The sequence below is a fragment of the Pieris napi genome, chromosome 20 (assembly GCF_905475465.1).
Source record: "Pieris napi chromosome 20, ilPieNapi1.2, whole genome shotgun sequence".
Classification (NCBI taxonomy): Eukaryota; Metazoa; Arthropoda; class Insecta; order Lepidoptera; family Pieridae; genus Pieris; species Pieris napi.
Window position 1 is genome coordinate 2,951,085 of NC_062253.1, and position 23,204 is coordinate 2,974,288.

At 32.8% G+C, this 23,204-nt stretch overlaps 2 protein-coding genes across 7 annotated transcripts in view; one reads left to right on the forward strand and one right to left on the reverse strand.

Annotated features, from left to right (window-relative positions):
• The window catches only part of LOC125060020 (A disintegrin and metalloproteinase with thrombospondin motifs 16), a 113,722-nt gene that overhangs the window by 86,897 nt on the left and 3,621 nt on the right, over positions 1 to 23,204 (forward strand). For 5 of the 6 annotated variants that reach the window (XM_047664758.1, XM_047664757.1, XM_047664756.1 and 2 more), the window contains 11 exons: positions 1,834 to 1,929; positions 4,019 to 4,148; positions 4,395 to 4,502; positions 11,727 to 11,862; positions 12,751 to 12,880; positions 15,888 to 16,030; positions 16,893 to 16,948; positions 19,897 to 20,023; positions 20,605 to 20,769; positions 22,268 to 22,384; positions 22,868 to 22,982. In XM_047664758.1, the coding sequence (XP_047520714.1) occupies positions 1,834 to 1,929; positions 4,019 to 4,148; positions 4,395 to 4,502; positions 11,727 to 11,862; positions 12,751 to 12,880; positions 15,888 to 16,030; positions 16,893 to 16,948; positions 19,897 to 20,023; positions 20,605 to 20,769; positions 22,268 to 22,384; positions 22,868 to 22,982 (1,323 nt within the window). Of the gene's footprint in view, positions 1 to 1,833; positions 1,930 to 4,018; positions 4,149 to 4,394; positions 4,503 to 11,726; positions 11,863 to 12,750; positions 12,881 to 15,887; positions 16,031 to 16,528; positions 16,582 to 16,892; positions 16,949 to 19,896; positions 20,024 to 20,604; positions 20,770 to 22,267; positions 22,385 to 22,867; positions 22,983 to 23,204 lie in introns of all 6 variants that reach the window. The other variant, XM_047664759.1, reaches the window with a different exon arrangement.
• Positions 13,754 to 15,291, reverse strand: LOC125060022 (homologous-pairing protein 2 homolog). The gene is made up of 3 exons (XM_047664762.1): positions 14,841 to 15,291; positions 14,101 to 14,359; positions 13,754 to 13,904 (listed from the first exon to the last, which is right to left on the reverse strand). The coding sequence occupies exons 1-3, from the start codon at positions 15,061 to 15,063 to the stop codon at positions 13,772 to 13,774; spliced, it is 615 nt and encodes a 204-aa protein (XP_047520718.1). The 5' UTR covers positions 15,064 to 15,291; the 3' UTR covers positions 13,754 to 13,771.

The window sequence follows — 23,204 nt, forward strand, 5'->3', positions numbered from 1 at the left end:
ATTACATGTATTTTCTAACCGCATATACAGAGTTTGAAATCTTAGTTAATGGCTGGTTTTAACTCACGATGTTGTCATTCCCACGGTATGAACAAGAAAGGTATGTTCACGCCCAAAAATGTAACAATACTAGGACTAGGTTAAATGACTTACCTTCTCAGTTGGGGACAGAGTAGGGAATAGGGGACAATAAAATAACCATTACAGAAGCATGAAATTACGTAAAAAATATTTAAAATAAATTTCCTAAGAGTATACATATCCCAAAATATTTTTTATGGCAGTTTTGGTGGTACACTAAAATATGTAGGGCGACATCATATGAAGGATAAATAAAAATGGCTACCAAAAATATTAACATTGATTTGAGAACGGGCAGTAAATTTGTATTCAAATATTTAAAGTATCATGAATAAATTATAGTTTGATTTTTCTTTGTTCATGTTACATTTGGTTTAGGTACGTCTTTGTAAAATGAATTTAAATTAAAATACGTAATTACGAAAGAATATAAAAATTGGGTGAAAATAAAAAAAGTTCTTTAAAAATATCGATTACCATTTTCACCACAACCTCGACATGTATAAACATATTTTACCATATTGACAATCCGTTTCAGTTATTCATAATGCAGGCAAATAACTATGCACTTCACGTCATAGTAAGAAAACAATTTTCTACATTGTATGCAATTGCATTTTCAAATATAACAACAGAATATCTACGAACAATACAACCTTTACAGTTTCCGACTATTGTTTGAGGCTTTCAAATTTAAAATCTTCGTACGGGTTTAATTGGTATTTTAAAACCTTAAAATCTAAATTTAAATAAAAAATTATAGGTAAAACTATTTGGTAAGGTTTTTGACATACTAAGGCATTGTTTCACAAAGTATGGATAAAGTACCAAATAGCTACGCAACACATAAACTATTTGGAAGATAAATTGTGCTATTTGACACTTCTAGACCAGTCATTATAGACATTCGAAATCGAAAATTTGATAATAATTCCAAAAGTTTTCAAACTTCGGTCAAGTGAATGGTACATTGGGACGACAATAAATCTCATTTTGCAACCTTGTCCGCAGTCCGGAACATTGTTAAAATTGCAATTAAATTAATTTTTGCTGTATGGTCGTGAAAAAAATTCCAAAAGTTCTGCAAACTTGGGGAAGTTTTCGATATAATATTTCATATCACGTATAAAATTTGCAACCAACCTAAGTGTACGGAACATTTTTTGTTATTTATTTTATTTTCGATATATCTGTCAAATTTGCAGAACTTTTGGAACGTTTTCCTTCAGTTTAATAAAGAAAAACATTAATTTTTAATAACAAAAAATGTTCCGTACACTTAGTTTGGTTGCAAATTTTATACGTGATATGAAATATTATATCGAAAACTTCCCCAAGTTTGCAGAACTTTTGGAATTTTTTTCACGACCAAAACTTATTTTTAACAATGTTCCGGACCGCAGAGCAGGTTGCAAAATTTTATAGTTTGTTTTAATACCACTCCCGACCTTACATCAAAATTTGAAAACTTTTGGAATTATAATGAATTAATTGTCTTGACTGACTGGACTATTCATCGGACTCATACTTATGATGGACTTTATCTGACGAATAGCGCTATCTGACAGTCGTGAAACGCAACAATAGTGTTTATCCTACCAATAAGTAATAAATAGCTTATTGGAAACTTATGTAGAACTTATCCGTACATTGTGAAACAGACCCTTAGTTTATTTAATCTGAAAAATGTTATATTTTTACTCTGTACTTTCATTAGTTACCTACATATATTAATAATACATCTCTTTTTAGGAAGGCGAAGAAGACCTGGGTGAATTGTATCATGATGACGAGAACGGAGCTGCTTTGTTGATCAGACGACACCCGAAGCATGGAAAACTCGTTGTGGTAAGCTGAATTTTTATGTAAAATCATGACGTTTTATGAATTACTGGTTGGCTCCGCACGGCTGTGCATTTATTTAAATATTTTGAAAATAAATATGTATTACCTTTTGTTACTCAGAAAAAAAAGTTGAAATCGATCCAATTTTCAGTTGGATCAATACAAATCGTATATAAAATTTGCTGCTAAAACTTACTTTTTTTAGTATATTATACCTCGATTTATTATTAATTCGGTTCGTTTTCACTACTATTTTTCTTAGATAAATCTTCAAACCAGACCTACAAACATAGTTGTGGTAATATTCAATGTCTGTCCGTTATCCAAGTCATGTTTTAATCATCAAATCGACTAGCAAAGCCTCGTATAGCTCGTACAACATACATACCATCACAAATATACCATTAAAGATTTAAAAATGTTTATGTTGCACGTGTCAATGTCAAGTTGGGAATGTCATTCGCGATACGCGGGATTACCTAGACATGACTAGAATCGCAAACGTAATATGGAAATCATTTTACAAAAAAGTCTATATGTTTATGATCTCTATGTGATAATATATTTTATATTATCTATTACATAATAGATTGTCAAAGGCCGAAAAAATTAATTGTGGAGTAGGGGAACTGTTTTTTGTAGTTATACTTCTTTAGGCGCGTTATGAAAAATTGATGAGAGTGAAATTTTACGATGCGCGCGCACCGTGACACAAAATTAACAGAATGAAGTTGCCCACGGAAGATGCTACGGCATTGGACATATGTAATTTAAAAACAACATTCAAATAATAATAGAATTTATGTTACACTTAATGTAAGATAATAATAATAAATATTTATTTATTTAATTTTTCAAATGTAAACTGAACTTTACTGACTATAATGACTCCTTTTCCAGTCTTTGATTATTTAATTGTAATTAATGAATTGCATGCAATCAAAAACTATTTTTAATAATGCCAAAGAAGTATAACTTCTTAAGCGCGTATTGGGCATATAAGTATACTCGCCCGTTTTTTTTAATTCTACAAGGGTAAATTTGGTTTTAGCAAAATCTTAAATATTTGTCCAAATATTTCATATTTAAATAATACGGATTTATCTTTGAAGTTATTTTATTATGTACTGACGCCCACATACGTATTGTAAAAAGTTTTAAAGCAAAGAGTTTTTATTTGTACTGTAGACAAGCCACAGATAATATTTAATTTCCGTTGCTAAACGTTATTCGTGGTCATATGATACACAATGGCCAAGTAATATTTTCCCGGCATTGTGGTGTGTTTCGCAACCGTCCTTAATCCACTTGCGGGCCATTGTTTCATGTTGTATGGATATTGTATGATGCAGATCATATACGTGACTTCAATTAATTTATTATTTATGGTATAGAGCAGTTAGCGTATTAGTTAATCGAGAAATTCTCAATGTACAAACCGAAACGGTAGGGGGAACTGGCTTCTTTTTCATCCAAAAAAACCACTAACATTTCCAAAAATACACAGACTTCATGTAAAATTTTAAATAATACACAGAATTATTAACAAAAAAACACCGATTGCGAACAAGTTTTCGAAGGTAACCCTCGATTTCTCTGATATGCCATCATCAAATCCTGGTTTCATATCTTGAGAAACTACTGCCATTCGATGCGAAATTTTTCCTAGATGGTTTATGGCTATTTGTTGTTTAAAATTCCAACGTTCCTTCATTTTTTTATTGCTGTTTTACTTTTATGAAAATTTATACATACGGACTTCACCGCGGAAACATTCGAGGAGGCTTCCTAGAACCTCAAAACGTCAACATCTGTTAAAATCTCGAAAATTTTCAATTTTCTTAGCGGGAAGTTAAAAAGAAGAATAATAAAAATATGAAAAAAATAATAATAATGAAACAAAAAATTTTATTTATTTCCTATTTTAATTCACCCAGCAAAGCGGGCTCGAAACGGCTCGTCTTTATATATAGAACTTTATTTCGCTAATACAAATACAAATTATTATTGTTTCGCCGGTAAACAAACCTAGGAACAACGCCTTATGTGCGCTCTTATTATTAGTTATATCTTTAGTTTAACAATTTTGCAGGAAGGCTCCATCGGTCACGACCTGTTGATCAGGCCTATCCCTGATTCTATAACAGCACCAGACGACGAATTGTTCCTGGACCCGAGTAGCATGGCTGATATGGTTTCCATTGACACAGGATTGCCCTTAGGTATTATGCTTTTATTTTAATCCATATTGTGATTTTTGAGACCGTTTTGAATATTCAATTGTTTAATTAATTATAAAAGTTAATCTGTGCTGTTAACTATTTCTTCATAATTTTAAAATATTTTCTATACAAAACATTGTAATGTAATTCATGATTTGCAAAACAGTTTTACTATATCATTGAAAGATAAGAAACATATTTTTTTAATAATATAAGATACTTTATATTAATTTAATTTGTTTTTAGTTAAGAGAAATAAGAGCGCCCAAGAAGAATTGCAAAAGAAGCTTCAAGGGGCTCAGCATGTCATCATCAAGCGAGATCCTGAGACAGGAGACCATGAAAGTGATTATGGTAAGCTATCTAGTAGAATATATAATCAGCCTCCTGTGCCTAACACACGCCATCGAAATCGGTCTAAGGTAAGCTGGTTTCCTCACGCTGTTTCCCTTCCCTGTTCGAGCGTTCGATCGGGGATCGAACCTACGGCCGCACGCTCAACTAGGCCAATACTGCTATAGCTTTAATTGTTAGTCGTGTCTTAACACACAATTGTCTATTGTCTATATTAAGTAATTAATATTAAGCAATTAATAATGGCGAACCTAAAACCCGTCGCTTACAAAAAAAACGCCACCTTGCGATTACTAAAAGTTTTTTTGCTAAAAAAAATACAGGCTATTTGCTAATGACTTTGAAATTTATATGTACCAGTTTTCTAAGTGAAATTAAATTATCAATAACAAAATTTTAAACCAGTTAATTAATGGAATATTAAAATGTCCATTCCTAATTACCTACCGGAGGATAGATAATAAAAATTAATGAACGCACGTGTTTCACTGCCATCTAGTGGTCACGTGTATTATGATATTTAGGGTCCATTTTGTTTTAACATATCATATGTACCGGTGAAGGACACGAATAAACAGAGATTTATACAACGTGTTTTAAAGATTTGTCCGTGTCCACTTTTTCCGTGTAAATATTGGTAATTTATTGACATGTTATTGTCAAGAGAAGTCGATAGCACGTAACTGTTAGCTTGACTTGACTGAGCAACTGCCCTGCGATTCTCTAACTCACTTTTCAAACTCACACAGCGGTCGCTCTCAAATCAGTCGTGAAGCAGTCATTTTATGATTTGGCATTCTGAAAAGGTAGGAGCCAGTAGTTTATTGTTTATCAGAATGCCAAATCATAAAATGACTGCTTCACGACTGATTTGAGAGCGACCGCCCATGCGTAAACCGCTGTGTGAGTTCGAAAAGTGAGTTTCAGAATCGCAGGGCTGAAATGATATTTGTAATAACTGTCCATAAAGAATTGGTTGGTAGCTCGCAGACGCATAAGGCAGGGTCCTTCGTTTGATATCTTAAAAATTAATAATCCATACTTAACAAAATGGTGAATTATTTCGTCACGATTACAATTTCACATTTTAAGGTCTTATTAAAACTGTAGTAGAAAAAGAAGTGGAATGGAGCTCATCTACAATTAATCAAAATTTGGTAGGACTACATGAATCTTCACGCGAAATACAAGTTATTTTTCACAATTTTTCTAGTATTACATAACTATTGCAATAGAACTAATTATAGAAAAAAATACAAGTATTATTGTGTGTAATAAATCAGGATTTCTATTATAAACAAATATAAATAATCAATCATTTACAATAAGTATTAATAAAACCAGCTCTTCTGAACAAATAATATGTATTAATATAAAAACAACTTAAGATTAGTGTTAGACATTGGCAGTCGAACGCCTGTCTTACGTCCAAAAATCTCTAAAAATCTTTGATCCACCTAAAAAATTATTATAAATTTACAAAAAAGTTTTTCACCAAAAAGGTTTTTTGACAATGATTTATCACCTCAACTGGATTTCCTAAATACCAACACGTATTAATTAGATTTGCTGTTAATTGATTTAATAACACGATAAAATCTCATTAGCATGTGTTAGCTAGATTTGGTAAAGCGATAGAACATTTTAATAGTAAAAAAATCATGCCACCATTTTAATTTTTTGTTAATTATTTATTAATTATGTGGAGACTTCACTATACAATCAGAAAATTTAAAATTATTTTATGTGCTCTATTCATTTGATACTTCTGTCAGCGATCCTGGAGCTACACTAGAACTTACCTGCATTTACCGTAAAAAGTGTTCAGAGGAGTTGTTCGGATTAATACCTGCAGTTTCATAGGTCGTTCCACAATTGAGCGTTTCGTAAGGCATTTTTTGCCGCCCACCACCACTATGTCAAAGAAAAACTGTGTTCAAGAAAAGAGTGTACCAATTTTAATAGGCCGGCAACTCACTCTCGAGCCCTCTGGCATTGAGAGTGTCCATGGGCGGCGGTATCACTTACCATTAGGTGAGCCTCCTGCCCGATTGCCCCGTGTTCTATAAAAAAAATGTGGGACCAGCTGCCCACTGAAATATTCAATAAAAAACTCACCCTATGTACCAAAAGCTTGTACACAATTTAAATATAGCGTATCGAACGAGATATTGGACTTTTATTTGGACAAATTTGATGTTTATTGTAAGCACGTTTGAATATGGCAACAAAACTTGTTCTCGCGATTTATAATTACTAGAAAAAGGTGGTCTTGTATTTTCCAGTTTTAATTAATTTTATATAGTCGCCTGTATGTCTGAGATGATGAAATTTGAAATTGGGGCCCAAGGATGTCTTATTCAATATACTATTCAGTTTTATATGAACGGATAAAAAATAAAATTGTGTGAGACGCTAGATAATAGTGATTTTATAAGTTGAAAAAGCGTTAGGTTCTTCTACTATAGAACATGTATACGTCTAACTTTATGAGTGTGTTAGTGGCGGAGAGTTCATTGCCAGTTCTTCACTTCCGTTCTACGCCCTTGATTTGAGAACTGGCAGTAAATGTAAAATTAGAAGCATTTATTATGTATTTCGTTTTTGAAGTTCATAAGTGTACATTGCGTTACCTATAAATTCAAAGCCCTCGTTAAACGGAAATTAATCAATAAAGCGTTTTATAAATTTGAGAAATACTTAAATGATCCTAATCCTTGGGATTGATTTGCTCCAGTTTAAACAATTTGTATGACAATACTTGGCGATTAAAAAGAGTGGCGGAAAGTTTCTTGCCAGTTCTTCTTACCCGCTCAACGCCCTTGACTTGCGAACTGGTAGTAAATGTAAATTTACAAATAATTTAACTTGACAATTCAAAAGTGTACTTGGATACCCACTTGAATAAAGATATTTTGAGTTATATGAAATGATGTTGAACTTGACTTTGTTTTGGGATTATTCTGGTGGTGGCAATTATTATTATTGATTTAGTTTACTCTTATCCGCCGAACGTTTTGAGCAAACATTTCAATAGTTGACCGGTTAGAAGAGGTCATAAGGTTGTCGACATTACGTCATCATCATTATACATTCACCAGACACGACATAAACTTGATAATCCATAATTATAGAAGTCTGGGAAAACCGCCTAATTTAATTAATTCAAAATTAAAATCCTTTCATTGTACGATATTTTTAGCCTATTGCTTGAAATAATAATGCGTCATAATTTTGGTTATGCAACCCGGATTCGATTCCAACGGAAATTATTTTAAAGGCATTTGATTTGGAAAAACGTTCTTGTGTGGAAAAAAACTTGACAATTCACAATTCATATTCCGCCAACTGGTAAAAAGTCAAAGCTCAAACTCCTCATAAAAATCTTAAATTATAAATATCCCTAAAATAACTACAGATGTTTAACGACCACGTTACATAAAGGAATTGAAATAAATAACTCAGTGCGCTACCTTTTTTTAGGTCTGGGCCTCATATGTCTGTGTCTGTTTCATGATCATTTGACAATCTGTCAGATTAGTAGTAGGCAAGTAGTTGACACACGCCGTCGACTTTTTTCCTGAATTTTGTGAATTTGAGTTTGAGTCTACGACCTCAGGGATGAGAGTCACACGCTGAACCCACTAACCCACCACTGGTCAGACATAAAGGAATACCATTAGATAAAGTTCTAGCAGCGCGTATAGCGAACAACAGCTAAAGCGCAGAAGTTGTTTATTATAATAGAGCAAGATCCCAGGGCCGCCAGACGTCACGTATTTTCTGACGGATGAAATGTGGACGATTGGGTAGTGTTAGTATGTACTATGATCGTATGCCTACCTGCTAGCTTGGTCAAACGGCCAATTTCCAGGTATCAGGTAATCAAGGTACACAAAAACATTACTTACTTCACGTAAATTCTCATGGCTGATTTTTATATATGTTTTCGAGTGTATAGTTAAAAATAAATTGTCAATACTCCCAGACACTTTCCGTCGGCCATATTGCTTAACAGACGCTTTAAGGGTCTCAAAATAATTAGTCAACTTCACGTAAATTCTGACGCTCCATTTTTATATATGTTCATCCGACAACTATTTTAAAAGCTTTGACAAGAAGACAGACCGATCCAAGGGGCCAATCATCCCCTAAACTAAATTTTAATATCTCTATGAGTGAGAGAGCATTATCTACGCGCATGAGACTGAGTGAGACCGACTGCGCTGTTAAAGCCATGAAAATTACTTGAACAGATATTTTATAATTTTTAGAACTTTTGTTGACCAGTAAATTATAGCAACAAAAATAAGAAAAAAATTGACACATAATAAATAATACTAAAGTTAGCCGACATTTTTTTTTTTCAATTTATTAATTAGAACTAAAAAATATTTTTTAAAAATACCACTTATATTTAAATAGCAGCAATTTTTTTAATTAATTATTTATTGGAAATTTGGAAACAAAGTGGAAAAATATTAATTCTTCCATATTTCTTAACAGTGGCTTTTAATCTTCATTATCATCATCATCAAATATCAATCTTGAAATTGAATATCTAAATCGTGATCGTCATCATCAGCATTATCCTTATTTTCTTCCTCTGTAAAAAACAAGTTAAACAATGAAGGTCTGAAAAAACTAAAAAGATACAAATAATATGAGAAACGAAAATAATTTACCTGATTGTTCTTCCAGCGACTCACTGACAAAACCCGGTAATTGATCTCCATCGAACCAATGAAAATCATATTTACCATCTTGTAGTGTCCAGCCATTGTTTTCGGGGTTGAAAATATTTATCATCTTCATACTTGCATTGTTCCAAAGCTAGCCCGTCGAAACTGTTGCCAAAGCTCACTTTTACAAGGTGGTAAGTTACTGGCATCGAAGTTTCTTAAATTCTTTCGATTGAATTCTTCATTTATATCAGATACCATGTATGTAAATGATAAACAACTGTAGTCTGGCAGCATCTACATCAATTATTCCAGGAAAATTGTAAACATCACAGATAAATTTTTGTATTATGTTGAATACACGTTCTTCTTCATCTACATCACCAACAAAATCCAACGTACCAAAACGGTGAAATGCTTTGTTGGTACTCTTCATTTTTCTTCAAAATATTAAACGGCTTTTGCTTGCCCTTTTTGAATAAAATTAATTTTTCAAGTAATTTTCATGGCTTTAACAGCGCAGTCGGTCTCACTCAGTCTCATGCGCGTAGATAATGCTCTCTCACTCATAGAGATATTAAAATTTAGTTTAGGGGATGATTGGCCCCTTGGATCGGTCTGTCTTCTTGTCAAAGCTTTTAAAATAGTTGTCGGATGAACATATATAAAAATGGAGCGTCAGAATTTACGTGAAGTTGACTAATTATTTTGAGACCCTTAAAGCGTCTGTTAAGCAATATGGCCGATGGAAAGTGTCTGGGAGTATTGACAATTTATTTTTAACTATACACTCGAAAACATATATAAAAATCAGCCATGAGAATTTACGTGAAGTAAGTAATGTTTTTGTGTACCTTAATTACCTGATACCTGGAAATTGGCCGTTTGACCAAGCTAGCAGGTAGGCATACGATCATAGTACATACTAACACTACCCAATCGTCCACATTTCATCCGTCAGAAAATACGTGATGTCTGGCGGCCCTGGGATCTTGGACCATAACGTACGCGTGAATTTCCCTCCATTATCCAAAATCTGTCCAAGTGACGTGTTGACAATTTACATTAAGTATGAAAACGCCAACGTCATCCAATTCATAATAATGCAACAGGCTGCGTTGGTGGGATAGAGTTGCCAAGGGCCAAACGAAGTTGGACCCAAGATGCACGAGATAGATTGCGATGGCGAAATATACTTGCGGAGGTTTAGGCCCACAAGGGGCCAGCCATTGATGGTGATGATGATGAATACTTAAAAACATCTGCGCATCTATACTGTCAGGCACAGAATATAAATCTAAGACTTTTCATACAAATATTTTAAGCATTGTCATCCATGCCATCATGTCATTGAATATTTATCTTATAGGGAACAATAAAATATTTAACAAAATATTACAATAAAGGATATTCTCCTCTGTCACGTGTCATTCCCGTGAACTTTCCAATTGCCTAATTATAATTCATATATTCATTTTGTTGAACATAATTTTATGATGATTAGTTTTTACAAATATTTTATCGGTGATAATTTGTAAAAAGCCGTTCACCTTGACGCTTGTCAACGTTTATGATAAAATAACGATTATTTGGTTTAATCCAGATATCTTCGTATGTTTTTTAATATGAAAATGCAAAAGCGTTTTAATTAATTGACGATTTCATATTGAGTGAATAGCGTTCGCCTGGACTGACGTACCTACTGTATTCTCAGGAAAGAGTGTTATTTTATTTTCTATTTTTTATTTTTTTAATAGTAATAGTTAAGAGTGTTATTATATTCATCCAACATAAATAAAACCTTATTACAATTTGTAATCTATGGAACGCTTTATATAGACATAATCTGTGAGTTTAACACCTGTTATTCTCATATTTCTAACCACAGACCCTTGTATTTTTATAATAAAACGAATATAAAACAGGTTTACTAAAGCACGAATACATAAATAATACTTTGCCTGCTAGCGCCATTCGTAAATGCCAAATTATCAATAATACGAAAAAATAAAATAATATCGCTTCAAGCTAATATAATTAATATGTTTGGAGATTATTGCCAGCAGAGGAAAAATGTCAAATTTAGTGTAGTACTGATTGGTTAGAAAGTAATGAAAGAGTTTTATTAAAGGATATTTATTAAGAATATATTTGTTAATACTACTAACCTATCATTTGCACTCCAGTAAATTTATCAAGGGACGGTGCAGACTTATTTCTGCGTCTGCTTTATAGATTTTACAAGAGCTTGTTTTGACTGCCGAACCATCTACACTTATATTGAAGATAAAAAAATATACTTTATATAAATATTGTAATCTGTTTTGTCTTTCTGTACTGTCTAAGTGTGTGTTTTGTAATATTATGTATGTTAGCTGTAAGATACTTATAATTAAATAAATATACTTTTCTCGTACTAAGTTATGGTTTTTTCGGGATCATAATTTTGATATAACTTAAAAATACGCTTTATGCTTACAAAAAGCAATAATGCTGTACAGTAATTAAATATACCGAAGATTTATAAAGTATTTTGTTACAGCTTTCATGGAGCCAGATCACCTCAGTAAAAGGTTTAGGCGGCGACGCTCCACAGACTCTCACAGCCGGCGGAAACGGGAAGCGCCTTACGTCATCTACCCGGAAATACTCGTTATTGTCGACTATGACGGATACAGGTATTTTACTAAAAATAATTTATGGTTTTGATGAGATTTATTACACGTGTCTCTTGTTAAGTTTTAAACTTTGAAGTTTTTTGTAAGGTCTTTGAGCTACGGCATGTTAGATAGCGTCGCTTGACTGTGATTGGTCTAGAAACATTCTTGAACAGCCATAAGTTTAATATAATTTTTAATATTATTTTGATTATTAGAATTGTAAAAAAACAGGCTTCAAGTGGGCTGAAGTATTTTGCTGTACTCATATTTAGTTAGATCCTTAATTTGTTTTAAATTTCTAATTCTGCCTTAAATAAAAATTATTATGATTGTCAAATAAATTTTATGGGACTTTTTATGGCCTTCGATTTCCAATAACCATTAATTATTGTAATGTACACTTTAATGTACCAATATTTAAACAAAACTTGATTTGCAAATATCAAATTTCACGTAACTTGAATGAAAAGGATAATTTATACAGATGTATAATTCGAAAATTATTATGAAATGCTTATAGCGAAGTATTTGACCTCATTTGAATTTAGAACATGGGTATTAAATGTCATAACATTATGTAGTTGTCAAGGGTTTTTAGCAATATCGAATAGATAGTAGATATTTTGCCGCCGACAAAACAAAACTCTTTGTTGATTTTTTATTGTATTTTTGTTTTAATGTTTAATACTGTAACTTTTAATTTATTGTTTTAATTGTTAATAGTTAAACTTTCTGCCTTCACCACTTCAATCATTATATTTTCCTCGATCCTTGGTGAAAAATTGAATGCAATCTTGCGCGTCCAAGACAAGAATACTTCTTTTGACCATAGACATTGTCTTTGCTTCAACCATCTCATCGTATATCAATCAATTCAATATTGAATGAATAATAAAAAATTTCCAGGTTGCACGGTGGAGACAATCTACAAATTAAACGATACTTCGTGTCATTTTGGAATGGAGTCGATCTTCGGTACAAACTGCTTAAAGGTCCCAGGATACGAATCTCAATTGCTGGTATTATTATTTCTCGGGTAAGTTAACACTTTGACGGAGAAGTCTTAGTAAGAACTTTTTGTCATTTTTATTTTAGTTACAGTATCTTAATGATTAAGAAGGCATATATGAAAGTTGAAAAAAAAAACTATACATATTTAACTGGTGCGAAATAAACTGTATTTTACAAATATTATAGGCAGACTGTATGAGGCAGACACACACACTGTATACTGTGTGTGTGTCTGCCTCACTGTATCTGTTTAACTGTTCATTATCTCAAAAGGCAGCCTATAAATACGAAATAATTATTATTTCACCGGAAAAGGGGTGCGTAATACTTTACTACGCTTATTATTGTAGGTAAAGGCAGAACCTAGGACAGGGAAGAACCTAGATAATTTATTGTTCTAAAACGCTAATTAATTGATTAAAATTACACGTAGAACTTCATCAAGTAATAATTATTGCTTGGTAGCTAATAATTAAAATATATGATTGCTTCCTTTATATAGGATTTAAATAAAATGCCACATAATCTTTATAATTATAATTCTACTGTACGTGTGTATGTCACTGAACTCATCTTAAACGGCTGGACAGATTTCAATGAATTTTTTTGTATGCGTTTGGGTGGCGCCCTAGATGGTTTAGATTCAAAAATCAGCCCGGCAGATGGCGCTGCAGTTGGTATCTATGTTATTTATCTAAACAGCAATTAAACAGCGGATATGTCTATAAATATTCTGTGCATGTGTACGTAATTAAACTCCTAAACGGCTGGACAGATTTTGATGAAATTTTTTGTGTGTTCAAGTGGAGTCGAGAATGATTTACTTCATTTTTTTTGTATGTAAGACGTGTGTACGCTAGTTTATTATAGATATCAATTTAAAATCTAAATAAAAGAGTAAAGGAATAAAAAATATTTATTGCGACGTAAGTTTAAAGTCGACCGCTTCATCTGTCTCTATGCAAAGCTCTTCGAGAAAGTTCTTTTTAGATTTCGGATACCCTTCTAATACTGTATCTGTCATTTCTGAGCAAATTCTCTTGCGTTTCCTAAAAACAGATAAAATAATTAAAAATATTACACACACACTAACCTTGTATAATGACAGAATAATGACGTGAATTTAAAATATCATGTCAATAAAAATAACGCTATTTACTGTTAATTAAATCTGCAAAGGTTTAATGCAAGGTTAAACGTATCAACAGGGAATCAAAGACAAAAATATAGACCAATATAATTTACCTATATTCACGTAAATACTTATCATGCTGATTAAGTATAGTCTTCTTCTCCTCAGCACTTATAACTTCGACAGAATCTCGCAATGTTGCGATTTTTTTCTCCATACTTTCTACGTTTTTATTAACGTCCTCTATTTGCTGTTTCGCCGACTCTGTAGTTGGTGTTGCCAACAATGTTTTTAAACGATTTTCTATTGTTTTTAAATTTGTTCTATTTTCTTCTAAATCTTTAGTTACTTCTTTTATTTTGGCATCGTAATCTGATAAATTTAAATTTAAGACAAATTTACAATAACAATAAGTCATATTTATTTATTTAAAAGCTAATACACGATTGTAATTGCTATATAAAAATTTAATTGTATAATAAATAATAGTTTGCTTTATTGTAGTATAATTTTTTTGTCGTTTTTACCAAATAGGAACTCTATATTATTTTCTCTTTTAATGCTTAAATACACGTAACTCTTATGATATATCTATATACCTTGTATTGTATATAATATATGATTAGAACACAATCTTTAATCTACTACTAATATGTTTTTTAATATAGAATTGTAATGTACATACATATTTAAATAATATTTAATGCTTATTCTTAAATTAATTGCAGTGTATTATTAAGCATTTGTCGCCTCTCTTTTTACCAAAAAACTATCTATAAAGTTAATAACAAATAATAGTAGTAGCGACAATAACCTATTTAGCGATAAATACTAAATAAAATAAAGCTATTACCTTCATTATCACTAGGGCCTTCATTATTATCGAGCTGTATCGCAGCATACACTTTTTGTTTTCCATACAATTTGCATTTTATTTTTCCCGCCTCACTTAATGCGTCAAGAGTTTTTTGTATTATTGTTTTGGAAAATGCACCCCTTAGGTTCACGGTAACATCAGCACAAGAATACGGTCTATTTGTATCTTCTAAATACTTTAGCACAGCTTCACTAGCCATTGTAAAAACTTATTTAAAAAAACTAACATAAATGAAACTGAAACTTAATAGGTAAGTTATGAGAAATGTCAAAACATGGACATTCTAAAATGTAACAAAATGGCGCACAGCCGCGTAAATCACATTTAGATAATGAAAGCGCGGGTAAACAATACTGCGATTCATATGAAAGCTGCTACAATCTTTTGAATTGTCAATTTATATTTTCATAGATAATTTGCTCTATATTGTCCTTTTTTTTTTAAATATTATGGCAATAGTTTTACTTTATGCCAGTTTCAAGTAAAAGTATATTGTCCTTATGGGATATTTATAAACTGACAATTTTATACTACACAAAAAATATTATAAAAAGCGCGGGAATCGTATTTGGCGGTTTAAATGTCAAAATTTTATCGATTTTATATAGGAATATAAGTGTTAATGTAAATAATGAATATTGCTTTCTTACTGTTCAATTTAAAATCATGTGATTGGTATACTTATTTATTATTACGTAATAAGTATCGAAGTAAAATTAATTTCTAAAAAACAAATATTTTCGTAGTATTTATTCATGATTGTCATCAAATCTTCATTAACATAATAGATTGCTCGTAGAATATATATTATGACGATGACATCATGACATTATTTATATGAAATTGCAGTTTTTTATAATTTAAGATTTAAATTTATCGAACCTACCATACATAAGTTTATTAAAGTCACAAAAGACTAAATATATTGCGAGATATTTGTAATATTTAAACATTATTTTATTTTTTCGGTAATGTCCGGTCGTGAATGGTGTTATATTTTTATAGCGGTATTTTTTTTATTAGGGTCGAGATGCGACGCCGTATCTCGAAAGAAATCGAGTTGGTCGTGACGCAATTGACTCTGCCGCTGCGTTGACAGATATGGGCAAGTATCTGTTCAGGGAGAGACGACTGCCAGTATACGATATTGCAGTTGCCATCACAAAGTAAGTTTAAAAAAAAATGAAAATCTGTTCGAAATTTTAAAATGTATATATGTTATCTACGTAGGTACGTTTTAACTTAATTATTGTTTTTCTTATATAGGAAATATATTACAAACAATATTTACAGCTTGTAAAAGCACAGCAAATAATAAAGGAAGCATTTTATTTACTGTATTTGCAGTCGGATTTCCTTCATATAAAATTTAGCTTCCTGCTGTGATCTTCACTGGCCACTCAATCAAGATCTTTATTATAATTAATTAATAACATAATTATGTTTCATATTTATTGATTTTTAATTTAATTAACAGCTATTAATTATAATATTTCCTTCCTTGGCTGCAGACAGGACAAAGAAGTAAGTATAACGTAAGTCACTTGGCGCCATTAATCGTGTCGTTTATCAATTGTCACTTCAATTAAAAATTCGAACGTATATCATTCGACGGAAGTTATGTCAACATTGAATGAAGACACAAAAACTGATTTTACCAACAGGTATGACATGTGCCGACGACGCAAGGGTGGTCGCTGTACAAAAGGCACCGCTGGTAATTTAATTTTATACCAAAAAGGTTTTACAATGGCGAGTGGTGTTGACATTCAGCATTAACCGAGGCTTGACAGTGACATAATTCGGCTTGATTTTTTAATGTTCGAGGTTAAGGACGGTAATGGCGCTCAACCATAGGCAATATTCTCTTTTTACGACCGTAATTAACATAAAATAGAATATTGCCTATGGTTTGCATAACTTTACACAGATTATGCTTGCACAATTTATTAGGTACCCAAGATGTTGAGTTCGTGTACCGAGACGATTTGTTAACATTTTATTTAGTTGTATTTGGGTGGATTTCAGACTAGACATGTGCAGGAGACAATACGCGAACGATGCGTGCAATAGAGGGACAGCAGGTAGGCGTGTGCGAAGATTTTTTTATATCCCAAGCACGCCTGTATCACCGAATGTCCCTTACCTAGATCACGTTTATCACATTGGTCATTACCTGTCTATCCGTGATCATGCACCTTGTGAATAATCTGTTCTTAACTTTTGTCGTCCTTCCATTTATTACTTTAAACGTTTAACATGGGCCAATAATATAAGGTTTTCTCTCTCATGACCTTGTATTATTGTTCTGTGGTCCAGACTGTCTTACCGAGTCTATATTTTCGTTCAAACTTTTTTTTTAAATAAAACCACAGATAGTTTTCCTGTCAAAAATTTCAAGGTTATTTATCTATAAAACAAATTATGAAATAGCAATAGTGGTGTAGAAAATAAATTAACAAAATTTACATTGAAGTTGAATTGTCAAAGTCAAATTTGAATATTGTAATGACTTGCGATGCATGTTAACATTTCCTTTTTAATAATATAAAATAGAAAAAAATGATTTTAGTATACTTTCATACTTCTCTGTTACTTGGAAGATAAGGTCTGCACAAAAATGGTTAAAGTATTAAATCGTATACTTAGTATTTATCTTCTAGATCATACATTAGATTTCATGTACATAGACATACCTGTCGTAGTTTAGCCATCTGTCAATAATTAGTACCATTTATGACGTCATTACTGCAATCCCTCACAAAAATTACACTCTTAAAAGTTTTCATTCATCTCTTTCTATCTCAATTTTCACGCTGTGATAAAAAGAGACAGCTTATTAAACATAACGATGTCTTATAAATACATCCAAAGGTGTCACATCTCATTCTGATTCTGTTTCGTATTTAGAATTTTTTAATAATAAAGCGGTTGTTTACAAGGCAAAGTTAGAGAATGAGAAAAGAAGAGAAGAGAGAGGATTTAAAGGCATCAATTAAGCTTCCATTTCTTAATATTAAACTTAAGACAGAACGTCCATGGATCTCACAACTTTTAACGGTAGAAGAACTGCGTTGCGTGTGTTTTTTATAAGGTAATTTTGGTGGCATATATATAAAATATATATTATGTTAAGGAAAACATTCTTCCTAAACTATTTGTTAACTAAGGAAAGAGTTGGATTTGGAGTTTGGATATCCTACCTCAATGGGTGCAATGGTGAAAAAATTAATATTTAAAAAAAAGAATAAACTTATCCTACTCTATATAAAAAAAAGTTTTTATTTTTTGACAGACCATAGACTACAGCAAACACAACTTACCGTGTTGAAATAGTGATGGATTTAGTGAACCATACAACGTTAATAGATAATGTTAATATTAATGACGTCTGACGTGTTAGGTGTCTCAGTACACGTGAAAAACTTGTCTACAAGTGTTAATTAGCACCATTAGATTACATATGTCTTAAGACATGTTTTGACACACTAAGTATATCGGAGCTAAGCAATATTTGCGAGTCTTATTCGAGACTAAGATTCCGTGAACATCAAATCCGATAATTTTTGACATATGACAGAAACTCTTTTTGTTTATGTTTTGTTAACCTGCCTTCTCAAATCTCTCTCTTTAGTCGATAGCTCATGTGTGAGCTTCGTAGTCAGCAAGGAAACATCTGGAGCGGAGAATGTCTCCACTGGTTTCTGTGCAGCGCCTCTTATAACAGTGTACAGTTTTGGGGACGATGTGTCTTGCACATCCATCTGGTTGTTGAACGGCCACGTGATTGAAAATCCAGTGGCTCTACAAACATCTAGATCTGGGTCTTAGATTTCTGTGATAATTTATTTTGCTTCTGTGCCTGAACACCCCATCAACTTTGAGCCTCTGGCCGGTTTCCTCGCGATGTTTTCCTTCACCGTACGATTGAGTGTGGAATAGGCACATAGTCCCATACAGGCAGTATAATAGTAATTCTATTTTTAAAATAGAACCCAACACACAATTTGTAGCAACACTAAGTGTACACGTCACACACGTCAACTAATTATAGACATTTACTAGTCAAATTTTAAAAATAGAACAATTAAGATGTCATAGACAAAAATTACGTAAACATAAACAAGCTATGGTAAAGATCACCATTTCGACATAACGATTGCCACTTTACCTTTCAAAAGAACACCGGTCCATCTTCTCGATTCTCATAAGTTGCGCAAAGCCCTACCTTACTCAGCGAGGACAGCGAATTAAAAGCATTAATGTATATATTATATGTATCAGTATGTTAATTTCAATTAACTATGCGTAATAAAACTATAGGGAACGGCGATTGTACGAACGAAAAATTCCTAAACTATTGACCAATTTGTGATGAAACTGGAAGGTTTTCTGACCCGAAAATCTTTTTGCCAAAAAAATATATGCTACATAGTAACTAAAACTGTTAAACTTAGTTTCATAGTTATAGTTAGCTACAAACAGGACAAAGAATTACAATATACATACATATATTTGTTTTAGCCATGCAAACGCCAAAAAAAACAAAAAAGTTGACTCTGGGTACGTAAACAAAGCGTGCTTCAAAGAGTTAAAAAAGAATTATGCCTACATAAATTAGTCTACTAATTTTATATTTACTTTTAAATGGAATTCACAGCTCTAACATACGCTTAAAGGTGACGGGACTTATAATACGCTTATTACACTTGCATGATTGCATTATATTATCAGTGTAAGTATTTTCAAATGTTCTATTTTCAAAATCACTTCATGTCATAGATCAAAAATCCTCTATTGTCATAGACTATCCCTCCCATATCCGTCCTCTTCAGTGCTTCCATTGTTAAAAAAATCATAAAATTCCAAATTTAAAAATTTTAATTAAGTTATGTGTTCAATGAGTGTAATATGAAATTGTAGTCTATAGTTTCAGTAAATTATAATCTATCGGATTAATTGGAAGCACTGGACCTCCTTGATGTTTTTTTTTGTGAATGTAGGCGAAGGTTTTAATCTGTTTTAACAACAGGTTTTGCGTACGTCGGCGGCGCATGCGTCGTCAACAAGAGATTGGAAAAAGTGAATTCGGTTGCTATAATCGAGGACACTGGTGGTTTTTCTGGTATCATTGTCGCTGCTCATGAAGTTGGACACTTGTAAGTAGACGTTTACAACAAATAAAATATGTTCCTTATAACACTAAAGGCATTTCGAAAAGGTTTTCAAATATTCCGCAAAAACTCTACCAGGCCACGAGTGCTTATTACAACTTTAAGTTTTACTGGAAACTTTATTCTAAGAAAGTTTTTACCAAAATCATCACAGCATAGACTCATTTTCACATTGAAAAAGAGCCCCTTAGACTTCCAGTCTAAGGGGCTCTTATGCAAAGTAACCACTCCATCAGTATATATGTGTATGATTAATACCACATTATTTACCACAAAAAAAACCAGTGGCACTAAAACCTTTTTAGGTCTGGGCCTCAGATCTGTATCTGCTTCATGATCATTTGTTAATCTAATAGGCAAGTAGGCGATCAGCCTCCTGTGCGTCAAACACACAAGCCGGTTTCCTCACGATGTTTTCCTTCACTGTTCATGCGAATGTTAAATGCGCATATAGAAAGTCCATTGGTGCACAGCCGGGGATGGAACCTACGACCTCAGAGATGAGAGTTGCACGCCGAAGACACTAGGCCCATATATATCTTGCTATATAAATCGTATATTTCCAGATTGGGCGCAGTCCACGATGGAAGTCCACCGCCATCATACCTAGGAGGTCCTGGTGCTGAGAAGTGCAGATGGGAAGACGGATTTATCATGTCAGACCTTCGTCATACAGAGAAAGGCTTCCGGTGGTCTCCTTGCAGTGTGCAGAGCTTCCATCATTTTTTGAAGTAAGATTTTAATTTACAAAGACTTTCTTTGATTTCACGGAAAAACACAATTTTCTGGTCGTGTCCACATGTTATAGGGACGGCACCGCTTTTGATATTGATGTATGTATGTCAATTTATATCATGTGTTTGTCCTAATTTTGTGGTCCAAATAAAAAAAAAACAATGTATTTTAACCGACGTTACAAAAAGTTATTAATTTGCGCTTGTCTGATTATTTTGCACTTAATATTTGAGTACTATCTATTGATTCAAAGCTTGTCTGCTAAAGTTACAAATCTATATACATATATAAAAATGAAACACGTTTTCCGTTGTCACGACATCACATGAAAACGGCTCGACCTATTAGTCTGATTTTTTTTTGTTGTGTTTGTAATTGTCAGGAGAAGGTTCTTATAAAAGAAAAAAATTGCGCGGAAAATTAGAAAATTCAAGAATACTTAACCACCATACAATTCGAACTTTTTGGTGTAACCTTATGGCGTTTGACATAACACAACATTGACAGAATGCGTGCTGCAAATATCGTCAGAGGATGTAAGAAAAATTAATATCGTTCAAAAAAATGCTTCGATCGGAGTTATTATATTGATAATATAATAATATGCGAGCCAGAAAAACAAACAAAGAATGTTGTATAACATAAAGCATTAGAATAATAAACACTTTGTTTCTGAAATATTTTTTAATTCATTATACCAATTTGAAATCAATATTCATAGTTAAGACAGGACAACGTCTGTCGGGTCCACTAGTTTTATTATAAATTTCTCGTAAACTAAAAGTAATATCGAGGTGATAAGGTATGTATTTTAATTTAAGGGAACATAACAGTCTAAGTTTCATTAAAATCAATTCAGTATTTGACGACTCATTGGTCTAGTGGTTAGTACCCCTGACTACTATCCATGGGTCCCGGGTTCGATCCCCGGCTGAGACGAACATCGATGTGATGAGCATTTGGTGTTGTGCTTAGGTCTTGGGTGTTTAAATATGTATTTATATGTCTATCTATAGATAGATTATAGATAATATGTATGTATATCCGTTGCCTAGTACCCATAACACAAGCTTCACCAGCTTAGCATGGGACTCGGTCAATTGATTTGAATTGTCTTTAAAAAAAATTCAGTATGCATAAGAAGTTGTAAATTCAGCAGTGGTATTTGGGGTCGGTTTAATAATTTATACCTAAATATACATAAATATTTATTAAAAAAACATCCCATGGAGTCGTAATTATTACGGCTAAAAAGAACGTAGGCTAACATAGCAAAATCTTTCTTTTAGATATAATTTGATTATTCAATATCGCCTTCAAGTGCGATGCAACGATTGTAGCGGTCATAAAATTTTTCGACACCATTTTTATACCACACTTTGTCTTTTGCCGCAAAATAGCTTTTAGTTTTGGCGATTACTTCTTCATCAGCGAGGTCTGATGCAGCAAGTTAATGGAACCCCAAGCCTAATCTTTAAAATTGCTTAATTTCAGTGGAGACACGGCAACGTGTTTATACAACTCACCTCATGAAGACGATTCTCTACCGAGGGTACTTCCTGGGCGACTACTCACACTAGACGCACAATGTAGGAAAGATCGGGGCACCAGGTATGTAGACTTAATAGCTGTCTCATTTCATCACAGCGTCAAAACAATTAGAGAGAAAGAGACGCCAACTTTAGCCAGGCTTTCGTTCTTAGACGACTACAATACAAACCGTAGTACATACAAATTGTCAAACCGATACAAGCCTTCAAGCAAAGACGCGTACCTCGACTCCCGTGGGGGTCTTCCCTGAGAGAAGGTTGGCAACACACCTGCTAGCGTTGTTTGTCCATGAGCGGCAGTTATCACTATATTCAAAGTGCTGGTTGTTTGCCTCCCATATATTTTTTTTTATTACTTAGCGCTCAGTCTTACATGAGTTCAAAATGTAATGTATATCCATCTGCCGTATGTCAACATACGGCAGATGGATCATACAAAATTTTTGAATCTCACCCAAGCTCGTGCTATTTAAAAAAATCCTAAGCTAAGCGCATATCCATTTGAATATAAAGCCTATATGATAAAGCTAATTAAATATTTCAGTGCGTGTTTCAAAGATGAGCGGGTATGTGCACAATTGTTCTGTTTCGACGCGGCAAGTGGATACTGCGTGGCTTACAGACCCGCTGCTGAAGGGTCCCCATGTGGAGACGGACAGGTGAGATTGCATTATTTTTAAATGGAGTTTAAGAAGGTTCACTAGCAAAGACTTCACTAACATGTGAATGTCGAGACTATTGAACTTCTTGACATCAGGGGCCTATTGAGAAGTGAAAAGGACAAAATCATTTGAATTTGTGAATTATTTTTAGGGGACGTTAGTCTTAAGCGCTAAACAGTGGTAAGTGAAAAAAATAGAACACAACAACAGAGTGTCTTC